The sequence below is a fragment of the Diplotaxodon limnothrissa genome, linkage group LG1, assembly GCF_057381915.1.
Source record: "Diplotaxodon limnothrissa isolate DT_005_m linkage group LG1, D_limnothrissa_male_GT1.1, whole genome shotgun sequence".
NCBI classification, from domain to species: Eukaryota; Metazoa; Chordata; class Actinopteri; order Cichliformes; family Cichlidae; genus Diplotaxodon; species Diplotaxodon limnothrissa.
The window spans coordinates 2610870-2633321 of NC_140596.1; the positions used below are offsets into that span (position 1 = coordinate 2610870).

Consider the following 22452-nt stretch of genomic DNA (forward strand, 5'->3'; position numbering starts at 1 on the left):
AATCACTCAAACCTCAAACCGAAAAAGGTCACTGTGCCCTTCAGCCGAATTCTACTGACATACTTCTGTGCCACCGAGTAAATGAAATCATACAATTTAACACCCACACTCACAGTAAGGCAGTGCAGCAACAGCCATGCTAACAATTCAGCTACTGTGCATCTGCAGGCATGAAGGTAACTGGGCAGCTGACAGCTACTGACATCCACCAAATGACTTTAGAGCATTTGGACCTCCACAGGTCAGAATTTGAGAAGTAGCCTTCATGGCTCTAAAGAGGTTCTTCATCAGCATGGGCAGCCATGGGTGCAAAGCACGGTCTGAGCTGAGAAAGCCGAGTTTTCATTTAGCTGAGATCTTAGACTCAAGTCGGTGACTCAGCTGTCTTAGTGTGTGGTGAGTTTATTAATCCACTCGAGTAACGTCAGATAATATCTCTCTAGCTTTGCCTGCCGTGCTGTCGAAGACACTGTTGGCGCGGTGAATTTCTCTCGCTGGCTGTAATCATCAGTTACTGATATGGTTTAAAGGTGACTCCTCATATCGGGGTTTCTGCTACAGTGGCCCACCAGTTCTGTCCAAACATTTCTTCCTGTTAAAAGAGAGTTTTTCCTTCCCACTGTGGCCAAGTGACTTCTCATAGGAGGTCATCTGATAGAAAGACATGTTTTTCTGGTAGTAAATATTGCTATGTTTGTTTCCACATTATTACCTCTCAGCCATTTTCTACCGAAGGTCCATCCATCCATTTTCTTCGACTTATCCGGGGTCGGGTCGTGGCGGCAGCAGCCCAAGCAGAGAAGCCCAGACCTCCCTCTCCTCAGCCAGCTCTGTCACGGTCCCCGTGTCTCTCTGGTTGGCCCACGCTGGCTACAGGTTTTGTTGTTGTTAGTTTTGGTTTTTTGTCTCTCCTCCTCTCTGCCTGGGTGGAGCTCATTACGGGCTCTCGCTCTTGGCCCACGCACCCGTGTGATGGTGTCCACCTGCGGCTGATCTGGCTGATTTCCCCAGCTGCTATTTAAGGCAGTGGCACAGAGCAGCTCACCGCTGGAACGTTGAACCACCTGAGTTTGTGCTCGCGGCATATTCAAAGAAGAATCGCTTACATGTGTATTTTTTGTTGTGGAACTAACCTTGACCTTCTGTCTGTAGATTCTGGACCGAATCACCGGACCTGTCCAAGTGGGGCAGTGTGTGGAGTGTTGGAGCGAGTGCGGCTGAAGAGGAGTGCGTGTGTGCGGAGGAGCGGTGGCGGTGACTGAGTGGAGGAGGAAGCGTGTGTGTGGATCCCCCCCCCCCCCCCCCCTTCTCTCCCTGGAGCCCTGGACCCCCTCCCAACTCACTGTACATATATTTTGCACTAAGGTGATCCCTATTGTAAATAAATCCCCTTTTGTTTCCTTGAAAGAACTGTCTGCGCGTGAGTCCGTTCAGTAGCCATGACAACCTCCTCCAACTTATCCGGGGGAACACCAAGGTGTTCCCAGGCTAGCCGAGAGATATAATCTCTCCAGCGTGTCCTGGGTCTGCCCCGGGGCCTCCTTCCTGTGGGACATGCCCAGAAAACCTCGCCCAGGAGGCGCCCAGGAGGCATCCTTGTCGGATGCCCGAACCACCTCCACTGACTCCTTTCGATGTGGAGGAGCAGCGGCTATACTCTGAGCCCCTCCCGAATGAACGAACTTCTCACCCTACCTCTGAGGGAGAGGCCAGCCACCCTTCGGAGGAAGCTAATTTCTGCCGCTCTTTCGGTCACTACCCACAGCTCGTGGCCATACAGAAGGTAGTCTACTAAATCACAAGGCTGGTGGTTTGATCCTTCAGGGCTCCAGTCTACATGCCAAAGTATCCTTGATCAAGATACTTAACCCCGGGGTGCTCCCGCTACGTTCATCAGATTAAAATCGAATCAAAATGCAAGAGAAAGTGATGGATTTCCTTTGATTTATTTTGATTCAAGCAATAACACATAGTATTGGCTATAAATTACTAAAGCTACCCAGCCATACACAAAGAGTTAAGGCCAGTGTGTGACCACTGGAACACAATTCAATACAAGCACAGGAAAGGTCTGAGTGAAGAGTAATATCACAAACTAACCACCTCCTATTACCAGTGTTAATACACTTTTATATACAGAATAATATGATATACAGAAGTTACAAGATGGACTTGATGTTTTATTCAGTGCAACCCTGAATGAGTCACTGAGGCCATGAAAGAGTCTGCAGAGGGTGGTTTTCCCATAGACTTCACATGGACTATTCACAAGCACAGCTAATGACCCCTGGTGGCCATCAGAAGAAATGCAAGTTTATGGGACTTCCATATTGCCTTCACGTTTCAGAGCCTGATGCAACATCCATCTTTAATACTATGTTTAAATAATAGGGGGTGCTGTCTGCGTACAGTTTACAGTTACAGTCAGAGACTCCAGCAACAGCTGGATTTACAGCCAAAACCCTAGCCACACTCCTGGCTAAAGAAACAGGCCAACCTGGCATCTCGGCCTCTGTAAGAAAACACTGTTACGACCCAGGGTTGCCTAATCCAGCCGTAAGCACGTTGGTAGGAAGGGTGTTACCATCACACGAAGGCAACATCAGACCAAACAGAGCTGCTGTCAGAAGAATAGCCGTTTTTATTTTTATCTTATTTTTATTATTGCAAACAAATTTCAGAAAAATACCAGAATACCAAAAACATAATAGAGGCCCAAAGCATCACAGCTGCTGCAGACACAGTGCATATTACCTGCCAAGGATTCCCCTCTGATCTACGTGTTCCTCCCTCTGCTAGGTTACATTCACCCCCAATAGGGATAGACATGGACACCCCCATCCCCAAATTTTTATCTTTGAAACAGATCAAACTGTTTTCCATCTCTGAGCTCTTCTCTAATTGTTCTGTAATGTGCGCCCTCCTCTTGCCCTCTAACTAAGCAACTTAGGACTCAGCAGCTCACTCTGCACCTGGATACACTCTGGCGACAGTGAGAAGGAAAAACTCCCTTTTAACAGGAAGAAACCTCCAGCAGAACCAGGCTCAGGGAGGGGCGGGGCCATCTGCTGTGATTGGTTGGGGTGAGACAAGGAAGACAGGATAAAGACATGCTGTGGAAGAGAGACAGAGGTTAATAACAGATATGATTTAATGCAGAGAGGTCTGTTAATACATAGTGAGTGAGAAAGGTGACTGGAAAGGAAAAACTCAATGCATCATGGGAATCCCCGGCAGCCTACACCTATTGCAGCATAACTAAGGGAGGATCTAGGGTCACCTGGTCCAGCCCTAACTATATGCTTTAGCAAAAAGGAAAGTTTTATGCCTAATCTTAAAAGTAGCTAGGACAGCCAGTGATGTTTCTTCATTAGTGACAGTTTTCTTGCGTCCACATTTTGGCAAATCCAACACTGAACCAGTTTCACGAAACTTAGCAAGCAGTTTGCTAACTGTAGCATGGAGATGGGTGGTCTCGTAGGGTGTCTTGCATTGAAATCTGCTGCAATGACCCGGTTACTGCGTTCACCAGATATCAACACAATTTCGATCCGCTCCTCACGTGTTAACCTCTTCGACATGTCAATGGCTGTGAACAAATAGAAACTTGTAAATAACAACTTGTATCCAAGATGGCCGACTTCTAAATGGCCACCATGGTCACCACCCATCTTGAGGAGTTTGCCCCCTCACATATACTAATGTGCCACAAACAGGACTTTAATATCACCAACCATTCCCATGTTGTTACGGTGTATCCATATAAATGGCCCACCCTGTATATTTTATCCCTGCACAGTTGGTGTGGAGCACCCACAATTACGTCGTGCATGTACAAGAACAATAAAGCGCTATTCTACTCTGTTCTACTCTTCCTCTATTAGCTCCAAACATCAGTGCAGGTTTATGCTTTCTGTAGATCCACAAAGACACAGAGTGAAGCTCTTTCTGACCTTCTCTATACTCCACCAAACATGCAGACATCAGTAATAATAATATTCATACTCTAACAGTGGCGTATGGCACCACCCTGTTCAGGTGTAGAACAATAACACGTTTTGAAAGTGCACAAGAAACGAGAAAAAAGCAGGAAGAATGCAGTTTTTTTTAATATGATCCGTGTTTCCTGGTCGATCATTAGAGGAAGACGAGCACTTTGATCAGTCTTTACTAATCTGACCTCGTGCTACTGACGCACTGAGGCTCCACGACGTCTTCCGGGAATGGGGACAGTATTTTCAGTAGGCAGCAGTTTCATGTGCGTTGATCTCTATGGTTAGGTCAGCAGTGTTACTATGGAGATGAAACCACTTTCATAACAGAGAAACACGAAGTTAAACCTGAAGTTTCCTCCAGAAGCTGAAAGTCCTCAGGACTGCGGTACCCTTGTGGTTAACCTGTGTTACTGCAGCGTCTGCGGTTTCTGCTGATTTCTTCGATCTTCTCTCACCGTAGATTCACGTTGCTGTGTTTTTACCATAACAGATGCATTTGGTCACCAGAACAAGGAGAGGCATCACTGTTTGTTTGAGTCAATTTCAGACTAATGAATGACTCATTTAATTGTTGCGTGCTACAGTCATTTAATCAAAGATTAATGGTCATGTAGGTGTGATTGTGGACGTCATACTGGTGCTGGTTTGTTTTATCTCTTCTGCAGAGCGTGCAGAGCATCTGTTTATTATCCTGTTTAAATATCAGGTGAACTGAAGTAGCAGCATGTCACTGAGAAACGCCGCCCGGCAGCTTTTCACTCATCGCAAAGCGATTTTATGGAAAATCTAACGATTATGACTTTGCTGCAGTTTTTCAGAGGGTTGAATTTGATGAGCTGGTCCTCCTTGGTGAAAACATGGTTCATGTGTTAAACATAAAACATCTGGCACAGCTGTGCCGGCCTGCACAGTCAATCATGATGAGAGTTTTTAAGAGGACCCAAATGCAGGACACCAGGACATGGAGTGAAATATATTATTGCTATTATGATTATGTTTATGATTGTTATTATCATTGTTGTTGTTGTTATTAATGAAAAACATAAAACCGACAAGTTTACAAAATAAGAAGAAAAAAAATGAAAACGACACACAAAAAAAATTCCACTCGTACTGATCAGCAAATTTTCAGCAGATGAGTTTTTTTCTGCAGTAATTTAATAATTCAGGTTACACCACAAACATTTAGCCCAGATTCTCTAAGGAAGTCAGTCAGTACATCAGCCCCCTCGCCAATAACATCAAATCAAAAGACTTTGGTATCATTTTTGATCAGCACCTGAAACTCGCATCAAAGGTTACCCAGTCTTTTTTCCTTCATCCGAGAAATATTGAAAAAATCAAACCTTTACTGTCAGTTAACCTCTTAAATTTTAGTCCAATCCTTGCATCCCGTCACTGACTTCCAGTGAGATTAGAAGATTAGATTAGAATTCTGTTCTTAACATGTGAGGCTCTGCATGGACAGGCCCTGCTCACACTGCAGAGCTCCTAACCTTCTGTGATTTTGGAGGTTGTTACGTCCAAACTGTGGAACAGCCTTCCTCGGTCAATCAGGTAGGCTTTATTTGTTATTTGCTATTTGCTGAAAAAGTCATTTTTAGCCATAGTTTGAAACCATGCATGTGTGTGTGTGCGTGCGTGCGTGTAATGAATTATGTGTGTCTTTATTTGAACTGCGAAGTGCTTTTCAACTCTGTGTTTGGAAAAGTGCCATAAAAATAAGTTATTATTGGTTAATATTATCATTTTTGGTTTGGAGCTGTGGAAGGACAAAAGCTTCAAGCCTTTAAAGAACATCTGTCAACATCAGTACAGGTTAAATAATCATTGGGCCACTTTTAAATACCAAGCTTTTAAATCAAATTAAAAACATGAAGGTGTGTATTTTTTATGAACATCAGGGTTTACAAAAGATATAAAATATTTTTTTTAGATCCTCCAATTTTAATCGTTAAGTTTTTCTCTTTATCTTGACCAATGTACAGAATTTTAATTAATTAATTATGAAGGACAAATGCACATTTCACAAATTGAAAAATGAAGTCTGGACATAATGTGTAGACTCTCAGCTTTCATATGAGCGTATCCACATTCAAATTGGATGAAGAGTTTAAGAGTTTCAGGTCGTTAACATGTGCCACACTCTTTCTATAGGGACCAAAAGTAATTGGACGATTAACTCAAAGGGTGTTTCATGGGCAATTCCTTTGTTATGTCATTATCAAAGGCCTGGAGTTGATTTGAGGTGTGGTTGCATCTGGGAGATTTTGTATGAACAGATGACATGTGGTCAGAGGAGCTCTCCATGCAGGTGAAACAAGCCAACCTGCAAAAACAGACAAAAACATCTGAGAAATGGCCACAATATTAGGAGTGGCAAAACCTACAGTTTGGTACATCCTGAGAAAGAAAGAAAGTACTGGTGACCTAAAAAGACCTGGATAATAATGTCATGGGCGCAAACCTCCCTCGTTGCTTTGATGCTGGTTGTAGAATGAGTTAGTGTCAGCAGGCGTCTGAGGTCAAAGTGGCACCATCACAAAGCTGCTTTTAACAATCACTCAAACCTCAAACCGAAAAAGGTCACTGTGCCCTTCAGCCGAATTCTACTGACATACTTCTGTGCCACCGAGTAAATGAAATCATACAATTTAACACCCACACTCACAGTAAGGCAGTGCAGCAACAGCCATGCTAACAATTCAGCTACTGTGCATCTGCAGGCATGAAGGTAACTGGGCAGCTGACAGCTACTGACATCCACCAAATGACTTTAGAGCATTTGGACCTCCACAGGTCAGAATTTGAGAAGTAGCCTTCATGGCTCTAAAGAGGTTCTTCATCAGCATGGGCAGCCATGGGTGCAAAGCACGGTCTGAGCTGAGAAAGCCGAGTTTTCATTTAGCTGAGATCTTAGACTCAAGTCGGTGACTCAGCTGTCTTAGTGTGTGGTGAGTTTATTAATCCACTCGAGTAACGTCAGATAATATCTCTCTAGCTTTGCCTGCCGTGCTGTCGAAGACACTGTTGGCGCGGTGAATTTCTCTCGCTGGCTGTAATCATCAGTTACTGATATGGTTTAAAGGTGACTCCTCATATCGGGGTTTCTGCTACAGTGGCCCACCAGTTCTGTCCAAACATTTCTTCCTGTTAAAAGAGAGTTTTTCCTTCCCACTGTGGCCAAGTGACTTCTCATAGGAGGTCATCTGATAGAAAGACATGTTTTTCTGGTAGTAAATATTGCTATGTTTGTTTCCACATTATTACCTCTCAGCCATTTTCTACCGAAGGTCCATCCATCCATTTTCTTCGACTTATCCGGGGTCGGGTCGTGGCGGCAGCAGCCCAAGCAGAGAAGCCCAGACCTCCCTCTCCTCAGCCAGCTCTGTCACGGTCCCCGTGTCTCTCTGGTTGGCCCACGCTGGCTACAGGTTTTGTTGTTGTTAGTTTTGGTTTTTTGTCTCTCCTCCTCTCTGCCTGGGTGGAGCTCATTACGGGCTCTCGCTCTTGGCCCACGCATCCGTGTGATGGTGTCCACCTGCGGCTGATCTGGCTGATTTCCCCAGCTGCTATTTAAGGCAGTGGCACAGAGCAGCTCACCGCTGGAACGTTGAACCACCTGAGTTTGTGCTCGCGGCATATTCAAAGAAGAATCGCTTACATGTGTTTTTTTTTGTTGTGGAACTAACCTTGACCTTCTGTCTGTAGATTCTGGACCGAATCACCGGACCTGTCCAAGTGGGGCAGTGTGTGGAGTGTTGGAGCGAGTGCGGCTGAAGAGGAGTGCGTGTGTGCGGAGGAGCGGTGGCGGTGACTGAGTGGAGGAGGAAGCGTGTGTGTGGATCCCCCCCCCCCCCCCCTTCTCTCCCTGGAGCCCTGGACCCCCTCCCAACTCACTGTACATATATTTTGCACTAAGGTGATCCCTATTGTAAATAAATCCCCTTTTGTTTCCTTGAAAGAACTGTCTGCGCGTGAGTCCGTTCAGTAGCCATGACAACCTCCTCCAACTTATCCGGGGGAACACCAAGGTGTTCCCAGGCTAGCCGAGAGATATAATCTCTCCAGCGTGTCCTGGGTCTGCCCCGGGGCCTCCTTCCTGTGGGACATGCCCAGAAAACCTCGCCCAGGAGGCGCCCAGGAGGCATCCTTGTCGGATGCCCGAACCACCTCCACTGACTCCTTTCGATGTGGAGGAGCAGCGGCTATACTCTGAGCCCCTCCCGAATGAACGAACTTCTCACCCTACCTCTGAGGGAGAGGCCAGCCACCCTTCGGAGGAAGCTAATTTCTGCCGCTCTTTCGGTCACTACCCACAGCTCGTGGCCATACAGAAGGTAGTCTACTAAATCACAAGGCTGGTGGTTTGATCCTTCAGGGCTCCAGTCTACATGCCAAAGTATCCTTGATCAAGATACTTAACCCCGGGGTGCTCCCGCTACGTTCATCAGATTAAAATCGAATCAAAATGCAAGAGAAAGTGATGGATTTCCTTTGATTTATTTTGATTCAAGCAATAACACATAGTATTGGCTATAAATTACTAAAGCTACCCAGCCATACACAAAGAGTTAAGGCCAGTGTGTGACCACTGGAACACAATTCAATACAAGCACAGGAAAGGTCTGAGTGAAGAGTAATATCACAAACTAACCACCTCCTATTACCAGTGTTAATACACTTTTATATACAGAATAATATGATATACAGAAGTTACAAGATGGACTTGATGTTTTATTCAGTGCAACCCTGAATGAGTCACTGAGGCCATGAAAGAGTCTGCAGAGGGTGGTTTTCCCATAGACTTCACATGGACTATTCACAAGCACAGCTAATGACCCCTGGTGGCCATCAGAAGAAATGCAAGTTTATGGGACTTCCATATTGCCTTCACGTTTCAGAGCCTGATGCAACATCCATCTTTAATACTATGTTTAAATAATAGGGGGTGCTGTCTGCGTACAGTTTACAGTTACAGTCAGAGACTCCAGCAACAGCTGGATTTACAGCCAAAACCCTAGCCACACTCCTGGCTAAAGAAACAGGCCAACCTGGCATCTCGGCCTCTGTAAGAAAACACTGTTACGACCCAGGGTTGCCTAATCCAGCCGTAAGCACGTTGGTAGGAAGGGTGTTACCATCACACGAAGGCAACATCAGACCAAACAGAGCTGCTGTCAGAAGAATAGCCGTTTTTATTTTTATCTTATTTTTATTATTGCAAACAAATTTCAGAAAAATACCAGAATACCAAAAACATAATAGAGGCCCAAAGCATCACAGCTGCTGCAGACACAGTGCATATTACCTGCCAAGGATTCCCCTCTGATCTACGTGTTCCTCCCTCTGCTAGGTTACATTCACCCCCAATAGGGATAGACATGGACACCCCCATCCCCAAATTTTTATCTTTGAAACAGATCAAACTGTTTTCCATCTCTGAGCTCTTCTCTAATTGTTCTGTAATGTGCGCCCTCCTCTTGCCCTCTAACTAAGCAACTTAGGACTCAGCAGCTCACTCTGCACCTGGATACACTCTGGCGACAGTGAGAAGGAAAAACTCCCTTTTAACAGGAAGAAACCTCCAGCAGAACCAGGCTCAGGGAGGGGCGGGGCCATCTGCTGTGATTGGTTGGGGTGAGACAAGGAAGACAGGATAAAGACATGCTGTGGAAGAGAGACAGAGGTTAATAACAGATATGATTTAATGCAGAGAGGTCTGTTAATACATAGTGAGTGAGAAAGGTGACTGGAAAGGAAAAACTCAATGCATCATGGGAATCCCCGGCAGCCTACACCTATTGCAGCATAACTAAGGGAGGATCTAGGGTCACCTGGTCCAGCCCTAACTATATGCTTTAGCAAAAAGGAAAGTTTTATGCCTAATCTTAAAAGTAGCTAGGACAGCCAGTGATGTTTCTTCATTAGTGACAGTTTTCTTGCGTCCACATTTTGGCAAATCCAACACTGAACCAGTTTCACGAAACTTAGCAAGCAGTTTGCTAACTGTAGCATGGAGATGGGTGGTCTCGTAGGGTGTCTTGCATTGAAATCTGCTGCAATGACCCGGTTACTGCGTTCACCAGATATCAACACAATTTCGATCCGCTCCTCACGTGTTAACCTCTTCGACATGTCAATGGCTGTGAACAAATAGAAACTTGTAAATAACAACTTGTATCCAAGATGGCCGACTTCTAAATGGCCACCATGGTCACCACCCATCTTGAGGAGTTTGCCCCCTCACATATACTAATGTGCCACAAACAGGACTTTAATATCACCAACCATTCCCATGTTGTTACGGTGTATCCATATAAATGGCCCACCCTGTATATTTTATCCCTGCACAGTTGGTGTGGAGCACCCACAATTACGTCGTGCATGTACAAGAACAATAAAGCGCTATTCTACTCTGTTCTACTCTTCCTCTATTAGCTCCAAACATCAGTGCAGGTTTATGCTTTCTGTAGATCCACAAAGACACAGAGTGAAGCTCTTTCTGACCTTCTCTATACTCCACCAAACATGCAGACATCAGTAATAATAATATTCATACTCTAACAGTGGCGTATGGCACCACCCTGTTCAGGTGTAGAACAATAACACGTTTTGAAAGTGCACAAGAAACGAGAAAAAAGCAGGAAGAATGCAGTTTTTTTTAATATGATCCGTGTTTCCTGGTCGATCATTAGAGGAAGACGAGCACTTTGATCAGTCTTTACTAATCTGACCTCGTGCTACTGACGCACTGAGGCTCCACGACGTCTTCCGGGAATGGGGACAGTATTTTCAGTAGGCAGCAGTTTCATGTGCGTTGATCTCTATGGTTAGGTCAGCAGTGTTACTATGGAGATGAAACCACTTTCATAACAGAGAAACACGAAGTTAAACCTGAAGTTTCCTCCAGAAGCTGAAAGTCCTCAGGACTGCGGTACCCTTGTGGTTAACCTGTGTTACTGCAGCGTCTGCGGTTTCTGCTGATTTCTTCGATCTTCTCTCACCGTAGATTCACGTTGCTGTGTTTTTACCATAACAGATGCATTTGGTCACCAGAACAAGGAGAGGCATCACTGTTTGTTTGAGTCAATTTCAGACTAATGAATGACTCATTTAATTGTTGCGTGCTACAGTCATTTAATCAAAGATTAATGGTCATGTAGGTGTGATTGTGGACGTCATACTGGTGCTGGTTTGTTTTATCTCTTCTGCAGAGCGTGCAGAGCATCTGTTTATTATCCTGTTTAAATATCAGGTGAACTGAAGTAGCAGCATGTCACTGAGAAACGCCGCCCGGCAGCTTTTCACTCATCGCAAAGCGATTTTATGGAAAATCTAACGATTATGACTTTGCTGCAGTTTTTCAGAGGGTTGAATTTGATGAGCTGGTCCTCCTTGGTGAAAACATGGTTCATGTGTTAAACATAAAACATCTGGCACAGCTGTGCCGGCCTGCACAGTCAATCATGATGAGAGTTTTTAAGAGGACCCAAATGCAGGACACCAGGACATGGAGTGAAATATATTATTGCTATTATGATTATGTTTATGATTGTTATTATCATTGTTGTTGTTGTTATTAATGAAAAACATAAAACCGACAAGTTTACAAAATAAGAAGAAAAAAAATGAAAACGACACACAAAAAAAATTCCACTCGTACTGATCAGCAAATTTTCAGCAGATGAGTTTTTTTCTGCAGTAATTTAATAATTCAGGTTACACCACAAACATTTAGCCCAGATTCTCTAAGGAAGTCAGTCAGTACATCAGCCCCCTCGCCAATAACATCAAATCAAAAGACTTTGGTATCATTTTTGATCAGCACCTGAAACTCGCATCAAAGGTTACCCAGTCTTTTTTCCTTCATCCGAGAAATATTGAAAAAATCAAACCTTTACTGTCAGTTAACCTCTTAAATTTTAGTCCAATCCTTGCATCCCGTCACTGACTTCCAGTGAGATTAGAAGATTAGATTAGAATTCTGTTCTTAACATGTGAGGCTCTGCATGGACAGGCCCTGCTCACACTGCAGAGCTCCTAACCTTCTGTGATTTTGGAGGTTGTTACGTCCAAACTGTGGAACAGCCTTCCTCGGTCAATCAGGTAGGCTTTATTTGTTATTTGCTATTTGCTGAAAAAGTCATTTTTAGCCATAGTTTGAAACCATGCATGTGTGTGTGTGCGTGCGTGCGTGTAATGAATTATGTGTGTCTTTATTTGAACTGCGAAGTGCTTTTCAACTCTGTGTTTGGAAAAGTGCCATAAAAATAAGTTATTATTGGTTAATATTATCATTTTTGGTTTGGAGCTGTGGAAGGACAAAAGCTTCAAGCCTTTAAAGAACATCTGTCAACATCAGTACAGGTTAAATAATCATTGGGCCACTTTTAAATACCAAGCTTTTAAATCAAATTAAAAACATGAAGGTGTGTATTTTTTATGAACATCAGGGTTTACAAAAGATATAAAATATTTTTTTTAAATCCTCCAATTTTAATCGTTAAGTTTTTCTCTTTATCTTGACCAATGTACAGAATTTTAATTAATTAATTATGAAGGACAAATGCACATTTCACAAATTGAAAAATGAAGTCTGGACATAATGTGTAGACTCTCAGCTTTCATATGAGCGTATCCACATTCAAATTGGATGAAGAGTTTAAGAGTTTCAGGTCGTTAACATGTGCCACACTCTTTCTATAGGGACCAAAAGTAATTGGACGATTAACTCAAAGGGTGTTTCATGGGCAATTCCTTTGTTATGTCATTATCAAAGGCCTGGAGTTGATTTGAGGTGTGGTTGCATCTGGGAGATTTTGTATGAACAGATGACATGTGGTCAGAGGAGCTCTCCATGCAGGTGAAACAAGCCAACCTGCAAAAACAGACAAAAACATCTGAGAAATGGCCACAATATTAGGAGTGGCAAAACCTACAGTTTGGTACATCCTGAGAAAGAAAGAAAGTACTGGTGACCTAAAAAGACCTGGATGACCACAGAAGACAACAGTGGTGGATGATCGCAGAATCATTTCCATGCTACAGAAGGCAGCTCATGACCCAAAGCACATCACATCATCTGTAAAACACGGCACAGGCAGTGTGATGGCTTGGGCGTGCAAAGCTGCCAGTGACACTGGGACACTAGTGTTTATGATATTGTGACACAGGACAGAATGAAGTCTGAGGTGTTCAGAGACAAACTGTCAAATACAGTCAAATTGGGCAGTTTCATAAAACTGATGAACAATGACGCAGAACATACAGCCAAAGCAACCCAGGAGTTTATTAAAGCAAAGAAGTTGAATATTCACAAATGGCCAAGTCAGTTACCTGATCTTGATCTGAACACGCATTTCACTTGTTGAAGACTGAGCTTCAGACAGAAAGGCCCACAAACAGACGGTTGCAGTAAAGGCCTGGCAGAGCGTTAAAAAGGAGGAAACCAGCATGTGGCGATGTCCACGAGTTTAAGACTTCAGGTTGTCATTACCAGCAAAGAGTTTGCAACCAAGTATTAGAAATGAACGTTTCATTTTCAGTTATTTAATTTGTCCAATTGCTTTTGGGCCCTGAAACGAAGTGATTTACTTTAGCTCCCTCACATTTTTTATTTCAACCCACCAAATTAAAGCTAAGAGTCTGCATTTCAGCTACATCTGAGTTGTTCCGCTGGGGTACTGTACGGAACCAAAATTAGAAAAAAGTCTCTGTCCAAATGCTTATGGACCTTACTGTATCTTATCTTATATACTGAAATAATCAGAGCCTTTTTTCCCACCGCGATGATTAAACACCCAACTTTAGCTTTACAGAATAAACAGATACGGTGATTATCAAAGAGGAAACAGATATTTAGATCAGATGTTTTGCTGATGTGCTGACAGTAAAAGATGCAGATAAAGACGAGATAAACTGGAATGATCCCACGCGGGGAGCTGAATTCTCACGGTAGATGATGGATCGAACAGATAAGAAACTACTAACGAAACAACATCGTAAAATTCAGGGCAGCGTGCACTTTGAAGACACTTTTGGGGGGATTTTATGCCTTTTATTTCAGAGGAAAGAGTCAGCAGGAGATAAAGAACAAAGGACTCCTGAATGACACCACAGGACTGCAGACCTCGACACAAAGCCAACCAAGTCTTCTACGTATCTGTAAAGCAAACCTTCTTCCAAACTTTCTTTGTCGGCCAACCTCTGGAAGCACGATGAGAAGCAGCACGAATGTGGAAAAGCAGCTTCTGAACGACATTGCTTCTTATTTTTTATTACAAATCAGAAGTTCAGAAAGCACATCGCAGCCTCGCACAAGTTTTATGTCCACGGACACAACTTTCCCAGTTTTCTAACCTTCCTGAACACCATTTGTCATCTCTCCGTTCTCACATGTGATGATTTCATTATTTAACAAGGACCAGAAACACTTCTGGAAGCTGGAGGGACCTTATCAAATAGAATAAACTTGGTTAGATTTAGGTTAGATAAATGTTGCAGATATGAAACCTGCTTCCTGTTGAGATACATCAGTTGCAAAAGCAGTGCATGAACACAATCAGATAATTTTTTTTGATCAATTTCGATCGATCAGGATAAAGATAAGTGTGCTGGTGCAGAGCGGCGTGTTGGTCAGGGTTGGAAGCTCTGAACCTTCTGCTTGCAGCTCTGCAGGTTTCACCTCGCGCTCTAAAGACATGCTCACTAACGATCGTAAACTGGCTGTAGGTGCATCTGTCTCCAGGTGTTTGAGATCTTTTGCTCTCTGTCAGCTGGGAGAACTTTCCCCACCACCATGATCGTAGGTGAGGAAAATGGATGGAGCTGTTGTCCAAACAAATTACTTCAGGACGTCTCTGATCGCGAATGCTTCTTAAAATTGAACATATGTAGTTTCTGCTCAGGTAGACAGCATGGAGAACACCTACATTCTTAGCAGGAAGACCAGAGTTTGCTGTGCCTGAAGGAAATGACCAAATAAAGAAATCAGCGATGATCTCAGATCATCAGAGAGAAGCTGAGTGTACACTTATTAACACATTTAATGCAAACCGTGGACACTATATTACAGAAAATAAAAAAAGTAGAATCTGTTGTCATTAAAACAAATTCTGTTCTTTAAATTAATGCGACCAAACCTGCCACACTGAAAATAAAATTCAGCTTCTGCTGTTTTACACGTTTTTCCTGTTTTTCTGTCACAGATGTTATCAGTGCAGCAAACGTGTTCTTTTCATCTGACAGACCGCCTGTCAGGCTTTCATCGTGTGATTCAGATGGTCTGCAGAGATAACAGGAATCTCCCGTTTTGTTTCTTGAGCTGTTATCATCTCAGAGATCAGGCGTGATCACATCTGATCAGCATAAATTGTGCTGATCTGAGAGCAGTCGCACACAGACGCTGGACAGGACCAGAGCAACATCATGAAGCTGCTGAGGCACGGCGTCTACACTCTGCTGGTGAGCATCGGCTTTGTTCACTCTGATCATCTGTTTACTGCGACTGAAAGATGAAAAGCCAGATTATATTAGTCTGCTGGAAATTACATGCAAGAAATTACTCACGGCTGATAGTCGCAAAGGTTAGATTGGGGATGACTGGTGAGAAGTTCCAGCGCAAAGCAAATTTAGCAGTTTGACTGTGAAATTGATCAGACTGGAAGAACCAGCAGCGGCTGAAAGGTTTTACTGGGTTCATTTAATGGATGGACATGAAAAGTGTCGCAAACAGAAACTAGTTCCAAGCAGTCTTTTAGAGATGTCGTTAGCTGGCCTAGAAGAGTCAGGTGTGCAGCGCAGGTGTCAAGCTTTCCAGAACTGGACCCAGCGCGGGTCTTTAGGCAGGTGAGTAAATTTAAACTGGTCAGAAAACGCTTTTAATAAAGTAATGTTTTACTTCACGTTTCCAGATAATCTCCTGTACGGCTCACCGGGTTTATAATAATTATAATCTGTGTGGCTAACATAATATTTAATCAACTATAACAGTTTTTGGTATTTTTACCTAATAGTTACACAGTCATGACGCGTAATAGTTCATCCCGTCCTAAAACTCTCCGTGAAATCGTCCTCCTGCAGACACTGTGTTTATTTATATTTAAAACTGAGTTTTGTGTCGGCTGCTGCTGTTTAATGGACTATCATGTCTTTTTTTGTGCTTATCATGGTTCTTATTCGACCCTGTAGATTTGAAATTTAAACCCTGTTAAAACAGCGTTTAGAGTGATGAAGTTTGTCGTTGCTTAAATTGTCATCATCTCACTAAAAAGTATAATAAAATAACCTTTAAGGAACGGTTATAGACTCTCAGCAGCGCGCTCAGGTTAACAGATGCTGATGGAGGCTCGAAGCATGTCAGGTTTGGGATTTGATTTCCAGCTTTTTCTGAAGAGTCCACAGAATCTCCTTTAAAACAGTCCAACCCAGCATTTCCATCCAGCTTCAGGGTGACGCTCCTCTGGGCAACACCATGGATTAAATCCGGATAGACTTAATTAAAAAGAGCTTGTTTGTGTTGATAGTACATCTATAATTGTTGTTCTCACATTTTCACTCTGGATTTGAACTTTGTTCTCTGTGTGAGTCTATCGGTCTGTCTCATCACTGCCGAGCAGTTTTGGTCCACTCTCGGTAACAGCGTTGCTTCAGTTCATCGAGGTTTGCACCATTCGTTCATGCACAGCTCTCTGGACTCTGCACCACTGCAGCAGCTTGATTCTTTTCTTTTTCAGCCATGCATCTTCATGGAGCTCTTGGGTTTGAGCTCAGGGTGAATTTGCTGGTATGTCTGCTCCTGGGGAGATTGTGGCATTGAGTGTGTTAACATATACACCTGTATATAGAAGTGGTCCCTCGGGTCATTAATCGGTTAATGAAGGGCATTTGATTGGCTGATACTTACCCTCCGCTTCACGTGGAAGCAGTGAGAGAGGACTGTCTTTTTCACACGTATGGACTTTGAGGAATAAACGCTCTAACAGTCTTTAAAAGGCAGAGTTTAAAACTGTGAAACAAATAATTCTAGTTTTAGTATTTTAAGCTTCTAGTACAGACTAAAAACTTACTGAGAAACTTGCACAGATGAGCTTCACTAAGAGTTTCTAAGAGGTTCGTACTCTTCATACTAGATTAAAAGTTGAAACCACTGAACGATGTTTCAAACAGGCTGAGGATGCTCAGAAAGCTCTGGAATACATATATGTATGCAGAAAAAATGTAAAAATGGTTGAAATAGTTGCATTTAGTAAAACCCAAGATTGTAACTTGTTGGTAATCTTGTATATTCAGGTATGTTGCAGTGCATTGTGGGTCGCTCACTCCGAGGTTGAAACTGAATCTGCAGCTGAATGTGACACCATGCTGACGTTCTCCTCTGAGATCACCAGCTTGACTGAAGGAAACGGGGACATCCACAGCAGATCTCTGTCTCCGTGGAACTGGACGTGAGTAAACTCATGAATGAATTTGTGAATAAATGACTGAATGAGTAAAAACAGAAGCAACTCTGATAAATGTCTAATTTCACTTGTTGCTGTGTTTGTTGACTCAGGCCAAACACGGACAGAAACCGAATCCCCAGGACGCTCTGGGAGGCCGAGTGCAGTACCAGCTTTTGTTCCAGTCCCATCCCAGGACAGAAGGACCAACACAACCTGAACTCAGTCCCCGTCTACCAGGACATTCTGGTCCTGACCTCACACAATGGCCGGCGCTGCTACAAAGCATCGTTCCGCTCTGTGGCGGTCGGCTGCACCTGTGTTCGAGCCGAGACCGATCAGAAGTGAAGCCCAGGAAACAGAAATGTTTCGAAATAAAAGGAGCTAAAAATAAGTTAATTGAAACCTGGTCATTTCATTCTTGCTGTTGTATTTATTTAAAAACTGCACAGTGCGTGTTAACATCAGATGTGCCAGATTTGAATCAGCTCTTCATTTTTATCTATAATCTCTGTGCAGGTAACATAAAAAACACACAAACAAATAAAAACTACGTGGAGTAAAAAATGATGACAAGTCTGGTTTGCTTGAGATCAGCTTTCATTGTATGTGCAGCGTCGATCTGAGAAGTGCCAAAATAGTTACTCCCCTTTACTGACCTCACATTTTACTCACATTTGGTTCGCCTATCAGGCCCCTCGCTGTCTACTCTAGCAGCAGCTCTAACACCAATCCCCCTAATAAATCAACTGAAAGTATTGGGGAAAGTCTATATAAAACTTTATACATAAAACTGCCATGTTTTTTAAATGATCGAAGCTTAAGAGATTGCCTTTATCGATTTTTTTCCCGGAAATGGCCTGATGTGCTTGGATTTGTGTAAATTAAATTTTAAATTGTTGTTGAAATTTTCAGTCATACTGTTACACCCGAGCCCAAAGTGAGTCAAAGTTAACTGAACTTGTTTACAGCGTCATTAGTTGTTTCATAAACATCACACTGTAACGTCGGGTTGTGTTTAGTGGTTGAGAGGAAGGGGCAAAACACTTAGCAGGATAGTCGAAAGAATACACACTCACGCTGGCTTTGGGAATTCCACAGCATGTTCTTTAATACACGTTCCCTTCGTCAACCATATAAGCCCGGTTGAACGGCTGCAGCTTAACAAACAGAGTAGTGGCGCATACGGATGACAACATTAACCCTCGACTTGGGTTGTCTTAAAGAGACACCACACCATTGTGACTGTTACAACATGGATGATCTGATATCGTCGTGTTGGTGTTGTTCCCAGATCATCATGAAAATGTTGTTCCAGGTTCAACATTGCATGTGACCAATCACATTGTTGTGACGTTATTCTTTTGCGCGCCAAGCCATACGTGCATTTATGAAATTCCAATGTTGCAAGGACAATATCAGTTCTGCTTACCGTTTATTAAAGGGTTAGGGTTAGGGTTGGGGTTAGGGTCAGGGTCCGTTGATCGGCGGACAGAGGCGGTTTCTCGCAGCTTAAGTACAGTTTTTTGTTTTACGGCGTTTTTTTCCCGAAGTCGCAAAAGTATGACGTCACAACATTCTGATTGGTCACTTGCAATGTTGATCCTGGAACAACATTTAGTATGATGATCTGGGAACAACACCAACACGACGATATCAGATCGTGCGTTACAACACACTGTTCAATAATTAGTCAAATTAATGATTTTGAAGTCACTCTTGAACCTGAGTCAGTGCCTCTGTAAGACATAAGAATGTGTGATTTTGAGCGTGTCATTGTGTGAAGACTACTGCATCATCTGCGTACATTGGAATATTAATATTTAGATACATGTTAATATGAAGTGCAAAGAAAAGTAGTCCGAGCAAAGAGCCTTGTGGAATCCCTGCAGAGTGAATATATGCACATTGCGTTCTCTGTGATAGAGAAATCCACAGAACAGCTTCAGTTCAGATAAAACTCGGTGTTTGATTGTGTGAAATGCTGTTTTCAAGTCTGGGTTTGGATGATTACTCGTTTTTGTTCAAGCACAAAATAACATTTTAATGTATTTTGTACAGTGAAAGACATGACTTCATTTGACAGTAACATTACAGGAACAGTCTTGATCTCTGAATGATGGCGTGTGAATATAACCAAACAAATCAAACACAAAACAAATTAAACATGTAGTTGTGGACTTGCAGTTCTCTCACCATCCACCAGTGGGCGTAGCAGAACTGCTTTTCTCCTCTTTTTAAAACATAATTCTTCTACAAAGCTTGTTACCTTTTACAGTTTTGTTTTGGCCAACATTCTTAAATATTTTATCATCTTACATTTTTATTATTTTAGAAGAGAATAAAATAGAATAGAATAGTTTTCATTTAGAATTTGGAAATATACCGGTAACTAAAATAACAAGAGAAAAACAAAACTTGAAGTTTACAGTTTTGCTTTGCTTTGTCTCTTTATTTTTTTTTTTGTTGAATTAGTCTCCAAATTTACCATCATGTGCACTGGACGAATTAGAAAAGTTCCTAATCTTTCCTTTTATTAATCTGACGTATTTAGAGAATAAATGTGACGTTACTGTGTAGAGGATTTGGTGGTGTATTGGCATGCACACTGCAGCGAAGTGTGCATTACTGCTGAGTCTCATGATGTCTGAAATCCTCTGCAGAGAAAAACTTGTTCAGACTGAAATCAGCTCTAATTAGCTGAAAACAAGAACACATTGTGGAGTGTGTGTGTGTGTGTGTGTGTGTGTGTGTGTGTGTGTGTGTGTGTGTGTGTGTGATTTGAACACTGACAGCAGGCCCAAAGACCCGAACAGAAAACAATAGAGGTGAGTAGAAAATAAGTTGTGGAGCGTAGCAGCGAGCAGCTCACATCCAGGAGACGCTCAGGTAGGTTTGATTTCCTTCTTGTCCTTCAGATTCTGTGACCTCTGACCTTTGTACAGAGATGATTGAAGCTTAAGTGTTTCCAAAGAAAAAAGGCATTTGAAGCATATTTAAGCCAAAGTTTGTTGAAGCTGAACAAGCTCCAATCAAAGCTGTTGGACTGCTTTTAACTCAATCTATTTGCCACCTATCTGTACATTTATTTCCCTCTCATGCACAGCGGGGTAAAATAAGTACTGAATACCAATACCAATACCAATTCTCAAAGTAAATAAATTTTTAAGCTGCTATTGATGTGAAACAATGCAGTACACAGATGCAAAGAATTCAAACTTTCTAATGGTGTATTAATTAGAAAAACATAGGGAAAAAGTATTGAACACGTTTACTGAAATGTATTTAATACTTCGTGCAAAAGCCTGTATTGGTGATGACAGCTTCAAAACAACTCCTGCACAGAGAAACTAGTCTCACGCATTGCTCAGGTGTGATTTTGGTCCATTGTTCCACACAAACAGTCTTCAAATCCTGAAGGTTCTGTCGACCCCGTTATGAACTTTAGATCTCTCCATAGGTTTTCATTTGGATTCAGGTCAGCTGATTGGCTGGTTCATTCTAACAGGTTTATTTTCTTTCTCTGAAAGCAGCTGAGAGAATCCTTGGCTGCTGAAACGTCCACCCTCGTTTCATCTTCATCATCCTGGCAGATGGCAGCAGATTTTTATCCTGAATGTCTCTGTACATCTTTCCATTCATCCTTCCTTCATTTATATGAAGTACCGTATTTACTGCACTATAAGGCGCACTTAAAATCCTTCAATTTTCTCAAAAATCAACAGTGCACCTTATAATCCGGTGCACCTTATGTATGAACTGGTTGTGCTTATTGACCTCAAACTGATTTTATGTGCTACACGGCGCTCAAAAATCTGTCAAAAAATGATTTAGTGCGACTTTGGTAAGCTACGAAGCTGCTAAGCTTGATGGATTGTTGGAGCATTACGGTACTGTAGTCAGGAGCCTCGCGGAGTAATCGGGGTCCAAAACTCCGTCCACTTCAGGTACCAAAGTCAAACGAACACTGAGAGTTAAAAACGGTCTAAATTCTTTCTTCTTTAATAAAATGATCAGTGTTGCTGCTTTACCAGGTGTAACAATTAAGTTTAACATCCAGGCATCCATAAAAACAGGATTTATTAAATGTAACGGAGTTAGTTAGGAGTTAGCAGGAAGTTAGCTCGCTAGCTTCCACCTAAACTTGATATAGCATGTTCTGACTGAGAGATTTCTGAAACAATTCAAACGTACAGCTCTGCTATCACTTCCAACATAAATGAAAACAGAAAACTAAACAGCAGTGATGTTTGTAGGGTTACTGAAGTTGGGCTAGCTGGTATATAATGATGTGCTACGTGATTGCTAGCGACACAGCTATGTTAGCTTAACATAAACGCAGTGAAGCTGGAGGATGAACGCTAATTTTTTTCCACCTGATAAAAATTAACGTGAGGGTTCCCGATGGTTAGGGACAAATGCCAAACTTCAGTCAGGAGAACAACTGAGATAATCCATCCACAATACGAGGTTAGTCATTAATATACTGCAACAACATGGGAATAGAGCAGCTGTGAGAGAATTCAACATTAATGAATCAATGTTACGGAAGTGGAGGAAGCAAGAAGAATGAGTTGAGTAAAGTTTGACTTAGTTTTGTTTGGATTAATGTGCTTTGTGCTCCAAAAAATATATTATGCTGAAAAACAGCCCTGCGCCACAATGTTTCCACTTCCAGACTTGACTGTTGGTGTTTTTGGGGTGATATGCTGTGCTTATTGTTCTCCAAACATGGTGTTTTGATGTATTTTGGCATCCAAAGAGTTCCATTTCGGTCTCAGCTAATCAGACTATATTCTCCCTCTGTTTCACAGGCTTGTCTAAATGTTGTTCAGCAACCCTTAAACGCTCTTCAACACGCTTTTTCTTTAGCAATGGACTCTTGCATGGTGAACGTCCATACAGGCCATGGTAGTTAAGTGCATAACTTGTTTTCTTTGAAACAACTGAACTTGTTGATTCCAGGTCTTTCTGTAGCTCTCCACAAGTGCCAAGTATCCAATGCCATCAGTATG

General features: G+C 42.5%; 1 protein-coding gene across 1 annotated transcript; it reads left to right on the plus strand.

Annotated features, from left to right (window-relative positions):
• The first annotated feature begins 15425 nt into the window (after positions 1–15425).
• il17a/f2 (interleukin 17a/f2) lies at positions 15426–17785 on the plus strand. Its single transcript, XM_085351222.1, has 3 exons — positions 15426–15461; positions 17289–17443; positions 17551–17785. The coding sequence occupies exons 1-3, from the start codon at positions 15426–15428 to the stop codon at positions 17783–17785; spliced, it is 426 nt and encodes a 141-aa protein (XP_085207348.1).
• The last annotated feature ends 4667 nt before the right edge of the window (positions 17786–22452 follow it).